The 18228-nt window shown below is 54.3% G+C and overlaps 1 protein-coding gene across 8 annotated transcripts in view; it reads left to right on the top strand.

The window, feature by feature from the left end:
* The window catches only part of NIN (ninein), a 54310-nt gene that overhangs the window by 8324 nt on the left and 27758 nt on the right, over positions 1 to 18228 (top strand). For all 8 annotated transcript variants that reach the window (XM_032187665.1, XM_032187671.1, XM_032187663.1 and 5 more), the window contains exons 3-12: positions 514 to 595; positions 5627 to 5796; positions 11120 to 11159; positions 11903 to 12093; positions 13179 to 13325; positions 13854 to 14021; positions 15247 to 15383; positions 16353 to 16493; positions 16825 to 16999; positions 17890 to 18000. In XM_032187665.1, coding sequence (XP_032043556.1) covers positions 514 to 595; positions 5627 to 5796; positions 11120 to 11159; positions 11903 to 12093; positions 13179 to 13325; positions 13854 to 14021; positions 15247 to 15383; positions 16353 to 16493; positions 16825 to 16999; positions 17890 to 18000 — 1362 coding nt within the window. The remainder of the gene's footprint in view (positions 1 to 513; positions 596 to 5626; positions 5797 to 11119; positions 11160 to 11902; positions 12094 to 13178; positions 13326 to 13853; positions 14022 to 15246; positions 15384 to 16352; positions 16494 to 16824; positions 17000 to 17889; positions 18001 to 18228) is intronic.

Genomic DNA, 18228 nt, shown 5'->3' with positions numbered 1-18228 from the left:
CAGCCCAAAGGAGTCGTGGTGGCCAGCTGTGCCATGTCAGAGCTTCCCCAGCTGTCCCCACGTTTCCGCCTCGCGGTGCCGGGGCTGGCATTGCTCGCATTCCCCATGGGGCTCTACCCCCCTTGCAACTGTTCGTGGCAGAGGCAGAAAGAGATTTTTTTTTTTTTTTTTTTTTTTGGGAAGATGCAGATGGAAAAGGGAGGGGGGATAAACGAGCACTGAGATCATCCCTCCCTGGTTCTCCTATAGCCAGGCTCCAGAGCTGGTGTTTCTGCAGCTTTCTGCCATCAGCTCCAGAAAGTATTTTCTGGCACGTGGGGCCGCTGGGCATCTCCACGAGCTCAAAGGCACTGCCTCTGCCTCTGTTGCTCGCTGTGGTTTCTCCAAGGCATGGTCCTGGCTTGGTGTTGTGATCTGTTCGGGTGTTTCCCTTGCTGCCACTCTTCTGCGGGATCATTAGCCTGATATTTAATCACCTGTGCCAGCTGATCTCTTCCCTTCTTTTTTCCGCAGGTGCACTTTGACCAATTTAAAGAAGCACTCATCCTCATCTTGTCCAGAACCCTGTCAAATGAAGAGCACTTCCAAGAACCAGGTAAATGCTGAAACTATCAAAAATAGCCTGTTTTCCTAGGAAAAGCAGGCTTGGGTGGCTCTCACAGAGAAACTCAGAAGCGAAAACGCTTTCTGGGTGCTGAGGTGGGCGCTCCTGCTCCCAGAGAGGAGAGCAAAAAAGAAAAGGATATTTTTTTTCTCCTTTCTTTGTTTCCTTGTGCTTTTTAGACATGTTTTTTTTGTTTTTTTTTGTTTTTTTTTGTTTTTTTTTTTTTTTTTAAACCCTTGGCAGAAGATCAGGTCACAGCTCTGGTATCCCCCTCCCAGCGCACGCGGCTGGGGCTGAGCCCCCGCAGCCCAGCTGGAGCGGGGGCTGAGCTCTGCACACACACACACACACACACACACACACACACACACACACCTGTATGTAAATCCCATCCTAATCCTGCCCGCCGAGCAGCGGGGTGTGAAATCCCCCAAGGAGAAAAGAGCTTAGCACGGGGCCGAGGGGAACTCCAGGCTCCTCCTGGAGCATCCATCTCGGCTCTGCCCTTCGAGCATCCTCGCTCAGCAGCGCAGCCAGGCAGCAAAATGACAGCTTCCTCCCCAAAACAGGCTGGAAAATAACCCAAGAGATGCAATTGATGGATTTTTTTAATATTTTTTTTCCCCCTACTTCATTTTTGAAGCTCTTAATGCGCGGAGGGAGATGGGTGCTGACAGCTCCTGCGCCAGGTATCCCTTAACGCAGCTTCCCCGTGCTGTCAGTGGGTCCTGGGGGGCATGGGGGGGGCATCGCTGGTGCCTCGAAGGGGGCTCAGGTTTGCTTCAATCCCTTCCAGCCCACTGGAGAGGAGCTGGCACGGGGCGGGAGGCAGCCCCGGCACCCCAATGAACCAGAACTAATCCGAATCTCCGCGTTTACGGGGGAATCATGTGGCTGAGAAGCTCTGGCTTTATCTAAATGCAAAGAAATCTTCTAGAAACGGCTCAATTTGGGGTTATCGCAGGGGAAATCAGCCTGGAAGAGGAGCGTGAGGGGTGGAGAAGGGGTGGCGCGGCAGGTAGGGAGCCGGGCACGGGCAGGCCCCAGGAGGCATTTATTTTTAATACGTTTTGACAGGTTGGTTAACGCAGAAGCCTGCGCTGCTTTTAATTTAGATCAAACTCGAGATTTGGAGAACAAGCTGCTTTGTGCTGCTGGTGTCAAGCTGTCAGCGACCGCCAAAACGCCGGCGTTACAGCCAGCCCCGGGCTGGGGGGGGGGGGGGGGAAAATCGCGTGAAGAGCTCTGCGTCGTGCGATTAAAATGAGAATTTAATTGTGGGGGAAGCACGGATTTGAAGGCTGTTTGCTGCATCTGCTGGGTTTCCCCCGTAAGGAAGGGGCCACGTGTGGTGATGCTGTGGTTTCGTGTGGAGCTGGGTGATGGGAAGGTCCCTGGGGTGTGCGGTGACCGGAGGGAGGGAGGGAGGGATGGGTGCTGTCACTGCTGCCCAGCAGGGCACAGGCTGGGGATGAGGAACCCAAAAAGCTGCGTGGTGCAAAAGCAGTTCCCTAGGAAGAGGTTTCTAGGGGCTTCCCCATTTTGGAAAGGGGAGAGGAGAGCAGGTGGGTGAAGTGCTCACGCTCGCAGGGAGCGGCTGATTTGATTCAACTTGATTATTTTCCCTTGGCGAAGGAGCTCAGTTCCCTCTCTGAAGGGCAGACAGGCAAGAGGAGGGGTCCTGGGGCCTGCCCTACAAATCGAGGGCAGGCAGAGCTCCTTGCACTGCTGTCATCAGCTGCGTCCCCTCGGGGGGCTGCTGGTGCAGGAGCAGAGCCCCAGCTGGCCGGGCAAACCCCAGCCCTGCTGGGAAGCGCTGTGGCTGGGCACCCCACACGGGGAAGGTGCTGTTCCCCTGGGAAAAGCAGAAAAACACGTGCCGTGTGCCCTGCTGTGCTGGGAGGAGGCTGTCCGGGGGCAATAAAAATTAAGAAGTCCCATCCGTGCGCTAGCAGCCCGGGCAGGGAGGGATTAATGGGGTGGAGTGCGGGATTACGGGAACACCCGGGATAAATCTGCGATTGGACCTATGTGGGGAGAAGTACAAAGCCATGGGGGTGGTTCAGGTGCAGGCAGTGCCTTTTTTTGGCCAAAACACCTCAGTTTTTGGCCATGGTGCCTCGGGCAGGGTCCCCAGGAGCTGCTGCTTCCCTCTGCCTCGTTTGCTGAGCCCAACGTGTGAAATGCCTCCGAGGGCAGAGCAGGGCTGGAGATGATTTCTGTGGGGCAGGAAGGCAGAAAATCGGGTGTGGGTCTCCAGCAGGGGAGCTGGGGAATCGATGGTTGTGGCTGCGGTGCTTCAACTGGGGCTTTCCTTCTGAAATGCAGACTGGTTTTATTTGTTCAGAGGGGCTTTGGGGGCTGTGATTCCCCCGTAGGGGCAGGGAGGGAGCTCAGGCAGGTGCCCACGGGCTCCTTTTGGCCATCAGGGCACCGCTGCTGGCTCCTGCTCTCGCCCTGCAGCTCGGGGGCAGTTGGGGGATCAGATAAGACCCCAGTGTCTAATTAGGCTCTGGCTCCAAAGCATGCATTTCTCTGATTCCTCACGTTGCTGAGGGCTGCAGAAAGCAGGGAGGGTTGGCCCTATTTTCTTCTTTCCACCTTTTTCCCTGTTTGGAGGCCCTCTACCCACGGGGTGCCGGGGCTTGGCTCCATAGGAGCCTGAGGTTCACCACGCCTGGGGGGGTGAGCACAGCTCTGTATCCCTTGAAGTGCTGATTTTTGATGTTTCCTTCTTATTTCCTCACCTGCCTTTGAAGCAAGTGTGGGTTAAGAAGCCCTTCCTCATCCTTCCCCATGATTTTGGGCTGGAAATGAGCTCAGCCCTTTGGCGCTCTGCGCTCGGGAAGCACAGGTTGCCGCTGTGCCCCGTGTTAACAGAAGCTGTGTGGCTCCAAAAGTGTGATTTATTTATTTTTTTTATTATTATTTTTTTTTTTTGGTCCTTTGATGGGATCCCTGTGGCTGGAAGCCCCTCGTGGGGTAGGGGCGAGCTTTCTGCTCTCAGCTTGGGGATGTCACCGCTCCATCCCGGAGATGTTCCCGGGCCTCAAAACTCTCTGATTTACAGGAAAAATGAGATGTTCAGACCAAAGGGTGGTCTAGGAGTCAGAGTGGAGAGAGCTAAGTCAGTTGCCAGCCTCAAATTGCTTAAAATAAAAAATAAACCCACCTCCCATTGCCTGTTTGCAAGGCTTGGCATGAAGGCACCTGTGTTTGTGCTGGGTTTTCCTCACTCCCTGCCTGCTGCCGTGCTTAAACCGAGCTGTCGGGGGGGATTGGAAGCCTGACTCTGAGCGTTAGGAAATGCAGAGGTAAATGTAGCAATAACCTGATTAGGGCTTAAATTGCTGCTGCTTCTCCCCCGGCCTTCCCGGAGACAGATGGGCGTAGAGGTGCGGCCGTGTCTCGGCGGAGAAAATTTATTTATCAAGAAAAACACAAAGCCCCCCCCCCACCCCCCCAGCCCTCTTCTGCGAGGCAATAAATGGCTGAATGGGTAGCCACAAATATTAGCATTTCAGAGAGAGCTGCTGGATGGAGATTGTTCACCATCGGGCAGGCTTTAATAGGAGCGATAAGGCTGCCTTTTGTTCTCCGGCTCTCGCTTAATCAGCCTGTCTCCCTGCGATTTATTTTTTTTATTATTTTTTTTTTTTTTTTTTTTTTTCCTCTATCGGCACACTTCATCGCCCAACTTTCATGTGCCGGGTCCCAGCTGCAGCAAATCTTGTTAAAACGGCCTTGTTCAAACACGGGGCGCCGGGGTTGTTCCCTAGAGCTGCAGCACGGCCGGATGGAGCGCGGGGCTGGAGGAATCAAAGGCCTCCCAGGCCTGTGTATTTTATAATTCATTGCATAGCTAAGTTGCGGAATATTTTTCCCTCTAACGAGCTTGAAACCTCCTATATCTGAAGGAATATTATCCGAGGAGGCTTTTTGGCATGGGGGGGGGGGGTTTGGGGACCCGTTGCTTCCCGTGCGCCAGCGATGGAGCGGCTTCCCCAGCGCTGATCAGTGCATTTATTTCGGCTCCTTGCATTTATTTCGTACCGGAGCGCTCTGCAAATAAAAAATTTAAAAAGCTGCCGCTCTCGGTGAGCTGCGAGTGGCGAAAAACAAAGATGATCAGGTCCCGGGGGGGGTGGGTTTCGACAGCGAGGTTAGCAAACGCCAACACAAAGCGCGGCAGAGAGCCTTTCCCTAATTGAATCCCTGGTTAATTTGGCCCTCTGCTTAATTTGCCCCCTGCTCCAGACGTCGGATGACTCGTGCTGGAAATAGCCCGAAACGTGCTTATTTATTTATTTTTCTGTTTTGATCCCTGTCAGCGAGTGCTCGTGGATAATTCAGGCCCCGGAGGCAGGAGGTTGTTGCGGGGGAGCTGGAGCCACACGGAGCCCCCCTGTAATTAGGTGGCGGCTCCCAGGGGTTCTGGGGACGCCGCTTGGTGCAGGCTGGGACCTGCCCCGGCCCTCATTGGGATCAGCTCCTCCTTTCGGGCCCCTCGGGGGATGTTCGCCTCCAAACTCACTGGGTTTTTTTCCACTTGCCTGCTCGTCTCCAGGCTTTTAATCTAGCTGTGATTCAAGTGGCAGGGGCTGCCCAGGTGTCTGGGTGATCTGGAGGCTCTGGCGATGCCGTCCCTAATTAAAGCTGCCCGTCCCCGGTAATGAAGATGAGTGCGAGGAGAGCAGAGCTGCCTGCCTTCCCGATCCAAGGCAGGGCTGGCAAGGCTGACAGGATTCCCCCAGCACCTTGTTAACCGAGCAAACCCCGTCAGGAAATGGGTTGGGGGTGAGCAAGGCAGAGCTATCGCTGTGCTTTGTGCCAATATTTGCTTTGGGGTGGGACCGGTCCCAACCCTGCGTGCCCAAAATCTCGGCGAGGTCCACGCTGCCGGACAGGAGCAGCAGCACTTTGGTGCTCCAAGAGCTGCCACCAAACCAGCGGTGTGCCCAGGAGCCAGGCAGAAACCTGGAAAAATGTGTCACCACCATGCTTTGTTCCCAAACTTCACAGATTCCTCCCCAGAAGCGCAGCCCAAGTACATCAAAGGTGGCAAGCGCTACGGCCGCCGCTCCCTGCCGGAGTTCTGCGCGTCGGTGGAGGACTTCGCCGAGGTGACCGTCATCGAGCCGCTGGGCGAGGAAGCACAGCCCCTGCACGTCGCTCCCGGTGGCTGTGAGGAGGTGAGCCTTTGCTTTTGGGGTTTGTGGGCTGGGGGCTGCGCTTTGCTTTTGGGGTTTGCTTCGGTTTTGCCCCCGTGGGCTGAGTTGCTCCCCTCCCTGTCCCCTTTTCTCACCTCTCTCTCTTTCGTTCTGCCCCAACCACTCTTTCGCATGAGGTTGCTCTGTCTCTTTGCCATCAGTTTGTGAAATAATTTCTTGTTTTGAGCCCGTGGCCATGGCCAAGCAAGGTGGGCAGCTCTGTGATGTGCTAGCACAGCATGGAGGCGTTTCAAATGTCCTTGGTGCTCACCAAGCGAAGGGGGTGGTCCCCTCCTGCTGTCCCCCAGCAATCCATTATGCATCTCCTACAGCAGATGACCCCAAAATCCTGCCCAGGATCAGCTCTACAGAGCCGTGGGTATCCCAGGAGGAGCTGGGCACGCGCGGCAGCGCGGTGACGTGCGCTCACCGTGCTCCTGGCCAGCAATTAAAAGCTGGCTGCCACCCTGCCTCCGCGGCTAACGAGGTGTGGGCTGGGAGCGATGCGAGCAGAAGGAGCGTGTCCTCCTCCAGCAGCTCACCCAGGAAAACCCCGCCAGGCCCTGGCGTGTTGGTGGGAGAGCTGGGCAAGGGCATGTGGCCATCAGAGGGCTTGGCAAAGCGGCCGTTGGCAGCAGGCGGCTGCCGTGGGATGGTGCTGGCACCTCAGAGCTGTCCCCTTCATGGTTCAGCCCTTTGTGGGCTCAGCCCTTTGTGTTTTCTTTTTCCTAGTGAGCCACTTGTAAGGCTGTTCTCCTGTCCTGGTGCCAGGGGGAGGGTGCTTAGTGCTGGGCACCCCCCACCCCGAGCAGTGTGGGTGTTAACAGGGCACACACTCAGGCTCCAGTTTTGCTTCTCCAAAAAAATCTGAAGGTGAAGGAGAGCCTGGCTGGGTTTGGGCGCACATTAACGTGCATTTCCTCGGAGCTGGGCCTGTTCCAGCCCGCCGAGGGCTTGCCAGACATTGTCAATTCAGCAGTGAGTGCTCAGGAGTGCGCGGCACAAGTTTTCCAGTGGGAAGGGGAAACGTGACGTGCTGCTCTCTGCCCTCCTCTTCCCGGCTTCCCTTGGGCTCTCCGCAGCCACCCTGCACACAGGGATGCTCAGCCCTGAGAGGGGAAGGAAGGGAGAAATTTCCAATTTCCAGCTTCACAGCCATATGTGTTACTATTCCTGTGAAGCTGAGCTTTTTAAAAAAAGCTCAAAAAACAGTTTTTTCCCCAAAGGCAGCTTCTTTGCCCTGCCTTCTTGCTCGCTGCCCTGGGTGATGCTCACCCACCTCCTGGTGCTGGGCTGCCCTGCCCTGGAAACCAGCACGAATCCTCCCACACCCCCTGGGGAAGCGATGCCCTCGATAGAAGAGGCCACTCTAATTTTATTCCTCGGTTTTAGCTGTTGGGTAGGCGCGAAGGGCTGCTCCATTAACAAGGTCAGACAATTAGCTAAATCGGTGCCTAACAGCCTGGGTGCAGCCGGCAGGGAGCACGGCCTCTTGGTGCGCCTCTCCGGGTGGATGGGGTGGCTAATTCCCTTGAAACGTGAGCCAAGAAAAACAGGATAAATGTGTAAAATCTGTAATTTTCATCTTTATCAGCATTACTATCTCGTTTCTTAGAGGATGATATTTTGGTATATGTAGAAATTGTTTTCTTGGAGGCGCTGGGGGTCCTGGGGCTGAGATGCTGCCTGGTGCTGGAGGCTCCCGAGGCACTGATATTTTGGGGCTTGACACAACCAGCACCATTTCCCCTTTTTTTTATTTTCCTGCTGTGCACATAAATGCGCTGCTGAGTGCGCTCAGGCTGTCTCCAGCTCGGGGTGTTTCGCCAGCCTGAGAACTGGGGCAGTGCGGCTTAATTGGTGCTTGCTTTCAAGCGGTGCCAATTAGAAGGGCTCGGGCTCTGTCTGGGAGGCTTCCTTCCCTCTCAGCCTCTCATCTCGTGTTTGTGGAGCCGGGGAGGGCTGGTCTGTGGGGATCGGCTGCCCCGAGTGGCTCCGTCACCTCTCCAGGTGCCACTGGACCAAGCCCCGAGCAGCCGGGGCTGAGCTCGGTGGCGTCGCTGCCACCGGGATGTCACCGGGCTCCTGGGCAGAGAGGAATTCGTGGCTCTGGTGGCTTTGTGGATGTGGTGCTGCTGGAGCTGCGACCCTGAAAGCCCCTACAAAAGCAATGTGAAAACTTGCAGTGGTTGAAGCCGCTTCTCTCCAGCCCTGGTTGCTGTCTGAGATCGCTTCATCCCAAAACCTCGATGCAGGGGTGGCCAAATGCTCCCCGTCCCAAGGCTGTGCTGACTTCCAGACCTCAGGGTCAGGCATCTGTCATCTCCCCTCGCCCAGCTGCTGGGCTCTGCTCCGGGAAAGGTCCCTCTGTCACTGCAGGAGGCAAAACCTCCCAAACTGTTGTCGTGTCCCAGCCCTGTCCCTTCGGTGCCTGCTGAAGCTGCTCATTCCCTGAGCATCTGTGAGCTGGCTTCTGCCCAACGTGGTGTCTGCTGTGGCTCTCTTGTGGGAGGAGAGGGCAGAGCCATGCCCTGCTCCCTGCTGGAAAGCTGCTGAGCCATGGGGCTGTAGCAGAGTAGAGCTTTTTTTCTCCCTTATCCTGAAAAAAAAAATCAGGATCTGCGGGTGACAGCTCAGCACGGTGCTTGCTCTCCCCGTAGGTGCCTTTATTGCTGCTTGGCAGCTAAAGATAACTGCGAGGTGGCTCGTGGAGCTCTGCTGTCCCTCAGCAGCCCTCGCTGTGATCATTTGTCCCCCAGCAGAGGCTGTGGGGCTGCCAGCCCTGCCGCCAGGGATCGCCTGGCCGTGTGCGCAGCGGGCTCAGCGTTGCGCCCCTGCTCGTCGTCTTAATTAGCAATATATTCCGGGGGAGAACAAAGCTCTGTCTCGCTGGAGCAGATGGCAGGGTGGGAGAGGTTGCTGCGTCGCTCTGGGGAGAGGCCAGGCCGAGCAAACGGCCCAGGCTGCAGATGCTCGCCCGGGCCCCGAGCTGGAGGGCGGCGAGCATTGAAAGCCGCGGCCATCTGCCGCTCGGCGCGCGGGGGCACGCGCCCGCCCCAATAATGCATTCCTGAGCCCCCCGTGCCGTGCGTGACCCACATCCAGCTGGAGCATCGCCGCCCGGGGACAATGCCCTGCCTGACACCGCCGTGCGCCGGCCCCAGGCCCCCTTTGTCATCCCCCTGGCGGTGCCGACCCCGAGCCCCCGCGGCACAAAGGGCACCCTGGGGCCCCCCGTGAATGCTGCCAGGGGGTCACGACAGCCCCCCGGGGCTGGTGGTGAGGGGGTGCCTTGGTGTCCTCAGGTTGTTTTGGGCTCGTGGTTCTACCCTGTGCTGTGGTCTGGGGGCTCCTGGGGTTTTGGTTGTGTTTTGGTTTTTTTTTTTGGAGTGTTTTTGTCTTTGACAAGTCCTTGATATGAGAGGTTCTGGTGCTGAATGGCTTAGGTTCTTTAAATAAAATGATATTGAGGTGAATATACACACGCTGCTTATGCAAAAAGCCTTGGATGCAGCAGAGTGGGTCCCCTTCTGAGCATCGCTGCCCACTTAGGACAGGAGGATAGGCGTGCAGGGCAGGGGCTGCTTTTGGCACCCAAAGGTGCCTTCTCCCTTCACACCGAGGGCTGTTATGTATGGACCAGCACTTACAAGGCGGGGTGCTATCTGTACATTTTGGGGGAGCAGGGGCTGGTCTCTGATTTTATGGTACCTGTTGCCTCAGCTCCTGCTCTGTGTGATCAGCATGATGGGTTTTCGGGGAGTCTGCCCACCCTAATGGTGGTGGAGCTAGCTGAATAATGCTTCTTTGGGCTGAAATGCACAGCTTTATAGTGCGTTCTTCCTTATGTCCATGGCTTTGCCCAAAATATCCAGCAGATATTCAGATATCCAGCAGAGCTGCAGGCTCCAGCCCTGTCTGTGCCAGCCTGATCACTGCCTGCAGCCTCCTGGGGGAGCAAAGATCCCAAATCTCCTGGGTTCCTGCTCTCCTGGGCTCCTGCCCTGGCCCCAAAACCAAACGGGTCCTTGGAGATGCTGCGGCTCGGAGCGGCCCTTCCCTCATCCGGCAGCTGAAACGGGCACAAGCAGCAGAGCTAAAAAAGTCCAGTGACCTAATCCAGTTCCCATGGTAATGCCGTAGATTAATGGCTTTTAGCTGTAATCTGAATGAGACGTATTGAACTTTTCTGTGATGATTTAGAGCCTCTTTATGTCCCGGGTGACTTTGCCATCCAGTCCATCAGCGCCATGCATGCGCAAGCACGCGCTGGTGGTGGTGGAGAAGTAACATCTGCCCCTGCTGTCGCTAAACTAGAAGTTAATATTGCTGAGCATGGCTCGTTAGCAAATCCCCTCGGCTGGTACAAGGCTGGTGGTGGTGGCAGGGCAGCACATTACGTACGGGAAGTCATTTTGAGCACTGCGCTTCTGCCCTGCTCCTGGTGCTGCCTGAGCTGCTGCTGCATTGCCTAGGAGGAAGCAGGGTGGCTTCAGAGCAGCAAAGGATTTTTTTTTGATCCTCTGTGTAGCTCAGGGAGCTTGTTGGCAGTGCAGTTTGCTCTCCTGACCCACAGCTATCACCAGCAGAGGTGTTTTGGGGTGGGTTTGGCCGAGCACAGGCTGCTGGCCCCCAAGCTCTGCAGGCAGATGTGTCCCCTTTGTAAAGGGGGAAGCACAAAGCAGCAAAACCTTCATTTCCCACATTGTGTGTGCTCTGGGAGCAGATGTACCCATCGCCCTCACGTGTGCAGGTTCATTGCAGCTTAATTACTTGCTGCTAACGTGCTTTGCCTGGGATGCTCGGGCTCTGCAGAGAGGCGCAGGTGATGCGTGATCCCCCAGGGAGGCCGTGGGGTGGTGGTGTGCTTCAGGGTTATGTTACGGGCTACCCACAACGGGGATGCTCGAGGCTCTGCTCTCATCCTGGAGCTCAGGCCGGCTGCGTGTAGGATCCACAAGGGGTGTGGGAGTCACCCAGGATGCTGTAAGGAAGGGGTAATGCACACTCAGTGCCTACACGCAGCCCAGGATCCTCGCTGCATCCCCCATCTCTTAGCGGCACGGCTCTGATCTGCTGCTGCGCCTCTCCTGGCTCGGCTGGGGGGCTTTGGCAGTCCCCTGCCTTATCCCCACGGCAGCACCGTGCCTGCCAGCAGCAGGCAGCATCAAAAAGCCGGGGGCTGCCAGCCTGGCCCACCGAGACCGAGGAGATGAAAGCCTCGTTTGATGCCGGTGCTGGAGCCTCTCGTCAGCGCCGTGTCTGGCCATAATAACAACCCGGGACCCCTTTGTTTTCTCCCCAGCACTGGAAGACGCGGGGCAGCGAGGAGTACGAGGCAGAGGGTAAGAGCAAGCAGCTGGGTGTGTTTCGCCTTCAAAGCCCCAAGGAGCACAGCTAAAAAAGCATCCTGTGGGGCCACCTCAGGCCTGTGGTGCTGGTGTGGGCCCTATATGGGGTCAGGCAGGCAAAGCACCACACGGTGCAGCCCCTGTGGCCATCCCGTGCTCCGTTCCTCTGTCACGGCCATGCTTTGCCCCTCCTGCTGTCAGCACGAGATGGAGGCGAGCCCCATGCTGGGAGGAAACCAGGCTCCTTGAAGGCGCTGCCTTATGGCCTAGCATCTCCAGGCCTGGTCCTGAGCGTGCTTTGGGGGCTATGGGGCTGTAGTGGAGCGTGGCAGGCACTAGATGTCAGTCCCAACCAGTCCTTAGGGTCCTCCTGTGGGACAGCAGGGTGACCCCGGGGTGGGGGCTCCCCGTCCTGCCCCAGCACCACAGCCATATAGCTTCTAATTGCCCCAACACCCCTACCCCATTAACTGTGGTCTAATAACCACCACCCCATCCAACAGGACCAAAGTTTTGCTCCCAAAAAGCCCTTTCCCAGCCCCTGGGTGGGGTGAGGTGGTAGCCCCAAGGAGGTGGCCTTGCAGCTGAGCAAGCTCTGTGCATTGGGGTCTGCAAATCTCTTTGCCGAGCACACAAGGGGAACCCTGGCTGTCTAACGGGGTCCCGTGTGGCATGGGGTCTCCTGGTGGTCACTGGGGAGCAGTCCCATACACTGGAGCTGTTTTCCCCCAATTCAGGGCAGCTGCGCTTCTGGAACCCGGATGACCTGAACGCCTCTCCCGGCACCTCGCTGCCCACACCGGAGTGGATAGAGGAGAAACTGCAGGAGGTCTGCGAGCACCTCGGCATCACCAGGGATGGCCACTTGAACCGCAAGAAGCTCGTCTCCATCTGCGAGCAGTTTGGGCTCCAAAATGTCAGCGGGGAGGTGAGCGCCGTGGGGCTGGGGTTGCCGGAGGGGTGGCTCGCACCCGGAGGCGTGCTGGGTGTTGGTGCTGCCACAGACGCCTGCCTTGTGGCTCATCGCTTTTTGCTTATCACAAAGCACAAGTGCAGGCTAACAGCTCGCTGCTTTCCAAGGGGTTTGTTGGCATTGAACCACCGAGAGGCTGTGCTGGGCCGAGGCAGCTGCCCTGCACCGTAATGCCTGTCCGTCACCATGTACCATCACGGAGTAAACTTTAAATTAAAAAACATACCTTGGATTCCAAACGTGACTCCTTAATCCTAGGATCTGTCTATCTGGAAAGCAAATATTGGTTCAAATATTCATAGATAGTTGCTTTTGACTTCGCAAAGACCTGCGGGCTGTCTTTGTCCTCCAGACAGAGTCCCTGAGTAAATTATTTCTTTAGCAAAATGTCGTCTTAAGATTCAGTGCTTTTTTTTAATAAAACTGCTTCCCATCTTAGAATACCACTGCTTGAAACAGTTTCCTTTATAAAGCTTGTTTCTGGGCTGTTATTCCTTTGCAGCATTTGCAAAAATGTTTTCAGGATATTAAAGTGTAGGAAAGGCAGCAAGTGGGAGAAATAAACTGAAGGCAAAGGAATAGGAAGGGACTATCGTAACCTCTCTAATCCTAGTATGTTTAGTCTTGTTTGTAAGCAAGAAGACTGCCCTTGAAGTATAAAATAGATTTATTGTAACCTTGTAGTGCCCTACTATTTTTTTGTTCAGTGGCTTCAGATGCTGCAGAGGTTTGGGCATTTTTCTCACGAACTTGCACTAAATTCCTTGTGTCACCTGGGGTCGGGAGCAGGGCGCAATGAGGCTTTTTCGTGCTGCCTTACAAGATGGATGCTTGAAGATAACCACGATAAGGAGCTTATATGCTCTGGCAGGCAGGATTTCGGTAGCGTGCATAGCTCTGCAGTTTTCTGTAAGACGACTTTCCCAGTCCGTGCTGATGCAGCGAGCCCGGCAGCTCTTTTGGTCCTTGCCTGCTATGCTGAGTTTTGCTGCGGTGCTTTTGGCAATAACCAAAAAATTTCTGCCCCCTGCTGCTCGCAGGTGCTCGAGGGGGTGCTCCACAGCCTGGACCAAGATGGCACCATGAGCGTGGAGGATTTCTTCTACGGCTTGCTCAGGAACGGGAAGCCGCTTACGCCCTCGGCATCCACCCCGTACCGACAGCTGAAGAGACACCTCTCCATGCAGGTGAGGGGCTGCTCGGCTCCCTCGGGGCTGTTGGGATGGGGATGGGGCAGGAGGCATCCTCCTGGAGAAGGGAAGAGATGGCCCCTTTGAAGTAATGGGGTTTGGGATGCACCTTGCAGGACGTGGTGGGCACTAAAAGGGTGCAAACTGTGCACAGGGGTGAAAAGGTGGCCTGAGGTCAGCTGCAGGCTGTGGGCTTGCACATCCCACATCCTTTTTTTTTTTTTTCTCTTTTGAGAGTCTGGAGTTACTGCCCATCTGTGTCTGGAAGCTGAGGGCTGTAACACAAGTGCCCATGCAGCCTCTAAGGGAAAGGCAACACTTAAAAGCAGGTGGTGGAGAACACTTTAGGAGCACAGAGAACCCATCCAAAGCTATTCCTCCTCGAATTTATTCGAAGCCCAAAGCACCTGGTTGTGCTGCAGTGCCATGAGGTCAGCAGCAGTGCTTCTGCTGCAAGGAAAAGCAGGCTAAATCCTTCACCCCCGGGGTCCTGCACCCTGCCACAGCTCTCCCCTCTCTCTGCAGTCCTTCGATGAGAGCGGGAGGCGCACGGCTGGCCCCACTGCCATGCCCAGCACCCTCGGGTTCTGCCTCTTCTCCAGCCTGGACGATGGGATGGGCTACGGCTGTGTGGAGGGCATCCTCGACTGCTGGCACCAGGAGGGCGTCGAGAACAGCCAGGACATCCTGAAGGTAACCAGCAGGCACAGCTCACTTCTTCTATTTGTTTTATTTCGCCCTCTTTATGAGGTTCTGGGCTGTAACTGGATTTTTTTCCCTCTAAAATTCTTGGTGCTAGCGTAACTGTTCTGGGAAATCTCCGGTGATTTCCTGCATTGAGAGAGCTGGAAGTTAATGATAAAATGTAATGGGGCTTCCAGCTCAGCTCGAAGAGGTCACCTACATCTGTGTAAAGCAATTTAATTCCTTTACCTCGCTGAACAGCAGCACCTGCAAAGCTCTTAGTGCTGGAATGGCCCGGGTTACAGCTTGCACTGCCCAGTAATTATACAGGGTAAAAGGGTCATATGTATTGCAAATCAGGAACCTGAAGCAAACTGCTTCCCTGTCCATCCTGCTGGAAGCTGTGCACGGGGTAAGACGCTTCCACGTGTCTGTTCCCAGACCTGCTGGGTTACTGGCCGTGACAAGGACAGGTTTTTCTTAGCATTTTGTGTCCATACGGATTTTGAACATCCAGGCTGCCATAAATGCTTTATGCAAAACTGTTGCTCTCATGCAAATAAAACCCTTTTGGAGCCTGGACTCAGCCCAGCTTGATAATTCCACATTATTTTAACCAGACCTGCACGGTCTGCCCCTAACTCACCTCCTGCCAGGAGCTGCCTTTAGCCCACAGCCGGCCCCGTTGGCCGTGCTGCTGCGTGGTTTTGGTGGCATGGGAGCAGTAACTGCACCACCAGCAGTACTGTGAGCTCCTCTGTGCTCGTGCAAGGTGAGGAGAAGGAAAATACAATCCTTTTCTACTGATAACGTGCTGGAAGATGTGGGGTTTTTACTGTGGAACCTCCTGCAAGACCTCTTCTGTATCACCTCTGTTACAATACCCATTTTATGTGAATGCTTTCAACCACTTTCTTGCCTTTTAAAACATGCAAATGCTCCTGGTGCAATTATGTCCCCTAAAGAATTAATATTCTTAATCAGGCATGGGCTTACTTTCCTCTTGCCCTTGCAGTGTAGCCATGGTTTTTCCGTCTGCAGAGCTGGCAGCAGCACTTTAATGTAGGAAGGTGCCTGAGAGGTCTGTTTTGTTGCCCCAAAGCCATTCCTGAAGGTTCATCAGCAAGCAAAGAGCTTTTCCAAGCCTCCCCAGTTTATTCTCCCTTTGTGTACAAATGTCTTCAGGCTCCTGCAGAGCATGAAAGCTCTGCTCCAACAGCGTGTTGTTCCACAGGCTTTGGACTTCAGCTTGGACGGGAAGGTGAACTTGACAGAGCTGACGCTGGCACTAGAAAACGAGCTTTTAATAACCAAGAACAGCATCCACCAGGCAGCCCTGGCGAGCTTCAAAACAGAGATAAGGCACTTGCTGTAAGTCACTGGGATTGTTGTCTCTGCTTCCTCCCTGGGGATTGCCCAGCAGGAGCTTAAGGAGCAGCCGCTGAGCGGCAGCACGGCCCCTCCGAGGGGCATCGCACTGCCTGTCCCCCTAATCATTGCTATTTGGTTATCATTAATTCATCTTCATTTGGGTTTACTTGGATAAAATAGCCAAGTATCACAGGAGAATGTGCTTGGGGGGGGAATCAAAGCATCAGGCTGTTCCCAGCCTGAAAGGATCAGTGCAGTCTGCAGTGGGCACTGGCCAAGGAACACAAAAGTGTTCAGGCAGAGGCTAGCACAACCTGATAAGCAACACCACAAATCCTAAATGCTTTCTGGGAGTACTTTGACATAGGTTTTGCTGTGGGACAGGGATGCATGAGGTACAAACTGAGTTTCCCCTTTTTTTCATTTGAATGTCAAACATAATTTGACTTTGCACAGGACTTGTGGTGTGCAGACTTCTTGTTTGTGCATCACTGGGGATGACTTTGGTCATTAAGACCACAGATGTGTTACCTATCAGCTTAGCACTCATGCCTATGAGTTCCCCATTTCACTTTTAGAGCAAAAGATGAAGCTTCCCACTGTGTGGGTCTCCTTTTTTATGTTTACTCTATGGAGAGATTTGTTATTGAGTTTCCACCAAGAAAGCAGCTCAAGAAAGCAAACCTTGCTGACCTGTGATTAAAATAGGTGGGATAAAATGTGAGGATGAAGTGGTGAAGGCGATAAAAATAAGAACAAGTAAATGGGGCGGGGAGTTCGCATCTGGTTTGGGACCTGTGGGGGCATCAAGACAGGCCCAGAGCTGTGTGCCCAAGCTCATAGCTAACTACAAATGCAGCTGAGGATAAGAAACCCCCAGAAATTCTTCCAGGCTCTCTGAGAAGCCTCTGGTGAGCCTCTCCTCTGGGGGAGGACTGCCTTAACCCAGCACGGCCGTGTTCACCCTAGGGAACGGGTGGACCAAGTGGCCAGGGAGAAAGAGAAGCTGCGGTCGGACTTGGAAAAAGCTGAGAAGCTGAAATCCCTGATGGCCTCCGAAGTCGATGACCACCACGCTGCGATAGAGCGCCGGAACGAGTACAACCTCAGGTAGAGTGTCCTGGGACACCCCGGGTGAGCGCGAGCAGCTCCTGCCTGTCCTCGTCATCACTGCAGGTGTTGGTGATGGAGGTAGAGGCTTGGGAGGAAGGGCAGGAGAGGTGTGAGCACCTGTGGTTTGGATGAAAACTGGTCTGAGCCTGAGGACTAAAAATCATCCAGCACCGTGTGGCCGATCTGTGTGGTTAATCCCCGTGCTTCTGTCTGGAGCCAGCCCCAATAGGGGCAGTGGCTCGGAGTGCCAATACCACCCAGCTTAACGCCGTGGCATTTGCTGCCTGCTTCCCTCTGTGAGCTTTCCTTGCCTTTGATGCCTTAACAGGAAGCTGGATGAGGAATACAAGGAGCGGATCACAGCTCTAAAGAACGAACTCCGGAAAGAGCGGGAGCAAATCCTGCAGCAGGCTAATAAGCAGCGGCTGGAGCTGGAGCAGGAGATAGAAAAGCTGAAAACTGATGAGAACTACATCCGTGACCGCCTCACCCTCTCCCTGAAGGTAACAGGGGCTGAAAGCAAATGGCACTTTCTGCTGAAAACCCAGGCTATGCAAAAGCAGGGAGCGATGCTTGTGATTTGATCCTTGTTGAGAGGATCTATGCCAGCATATATTGAGCTAGGTGAAAGTAGCTTCAGCTGATAAAGTAGCTTCAGCCAGATAAAAGCACATCCATAAATGTTTTAGGGTCACCTTGATTGGTTACTGCTAGGACTTGTAGGGCTCCCTTTCAGACTTCTGGCTGCCCAGCCAGGAGGTCATGTCTGGATGAAGCTTAAAACATTGTTTAAAACTCTAAAGCAAGTTTGCTGTTTTTCCATTTGAAAACCTATTTGCTGTCTTGCAATGATATCATTCACCCATGATCCCACATATTCGAATCCTTTTTCCAAATTTTTTAGGAAAACTTTTTGAAAATTTTTTACTTAAATCACATTTTTTTCTGCATCTGACAGCTGCCTTATCATAATGTTTTGTGTTATTTTTTTTTTTTAAGCTGAGCAGAAGCTAAAGGTCATGGTGTTGTCTTACAAATATCAAAAGCGCTGACAGTCAGCGTGAGCTGACACCCGTAAAGATGTTCAGGAGGGTGACTTCTGACCAGGTCAGCTGTCCTTTTGGTGCCAGGGAAAGTGTAAAATGCTTCTCCCCAAGCAGGGATTAGCAAGTAAGAAGTGTGTGCCTGGTGGCTACCAGGCCCACAGGCAGCGTACACTCACTGTGCACGTGTGAACAGTGGGAAAGAAATTCACAGCTCCCGTCATCGGCTGCAGCTCGTGTCAGTGCTGTGCCCTGATTTGACTGGGAGACTGCTCTTCTCGATTGAGCTGCCACTTTCTGGTTCTTTGGTCTTCCAAATGCTGAGGCTGTCGGGTTTCTGTCTGGTTCAGGAAAACAGCCGTCTGGAAAGCGAGCTCTTGGAAACGGGGGAAAAGCTGGCGGAGTATGAAAGCTTGGCAAGCAAGCTGCAAAGGAACTTGGAGAACGTCCTGGCTGAGAAGGTAAATGTAAATCCTCCTCTCTGCAGCGTGTCCTGAGCTGAATCTGCTTCGAGGTGCTGCTGGTGGGGTCCCAAGGGGCTGCTCCCAAGGGGATCAGATAAATGCTGAGCCTGACTCCCTCCAGTTAATAAATCTGCGGAGACCCCAGCCTCACTGTGGTCCTCTGCTTAGCAATAACAGCAAGGCTTACAGCAAAGCAGTCATTCCACAGGTTTACAGGGATTTTTC

Source organism: Aythya fuligula, chromosome 5, assembly GCF_009819795.1.
Source record: "Aythya fuligula isolate bAytFul2 chromosome 5, bAytFul2.pri, whole genome shotgun sequence".
NCBI classification, from domain to species: Eukaryota; Metazoa; Chordata; class Aves; order Anseriformes; family Anatidae; genus Aythya; species Aythya fuligula.
The sequence above is the reverse complement of the archived record's forward strand: the minus strand, read 5'-3'. Positions and strand labels throughout refer to the sequence as shown.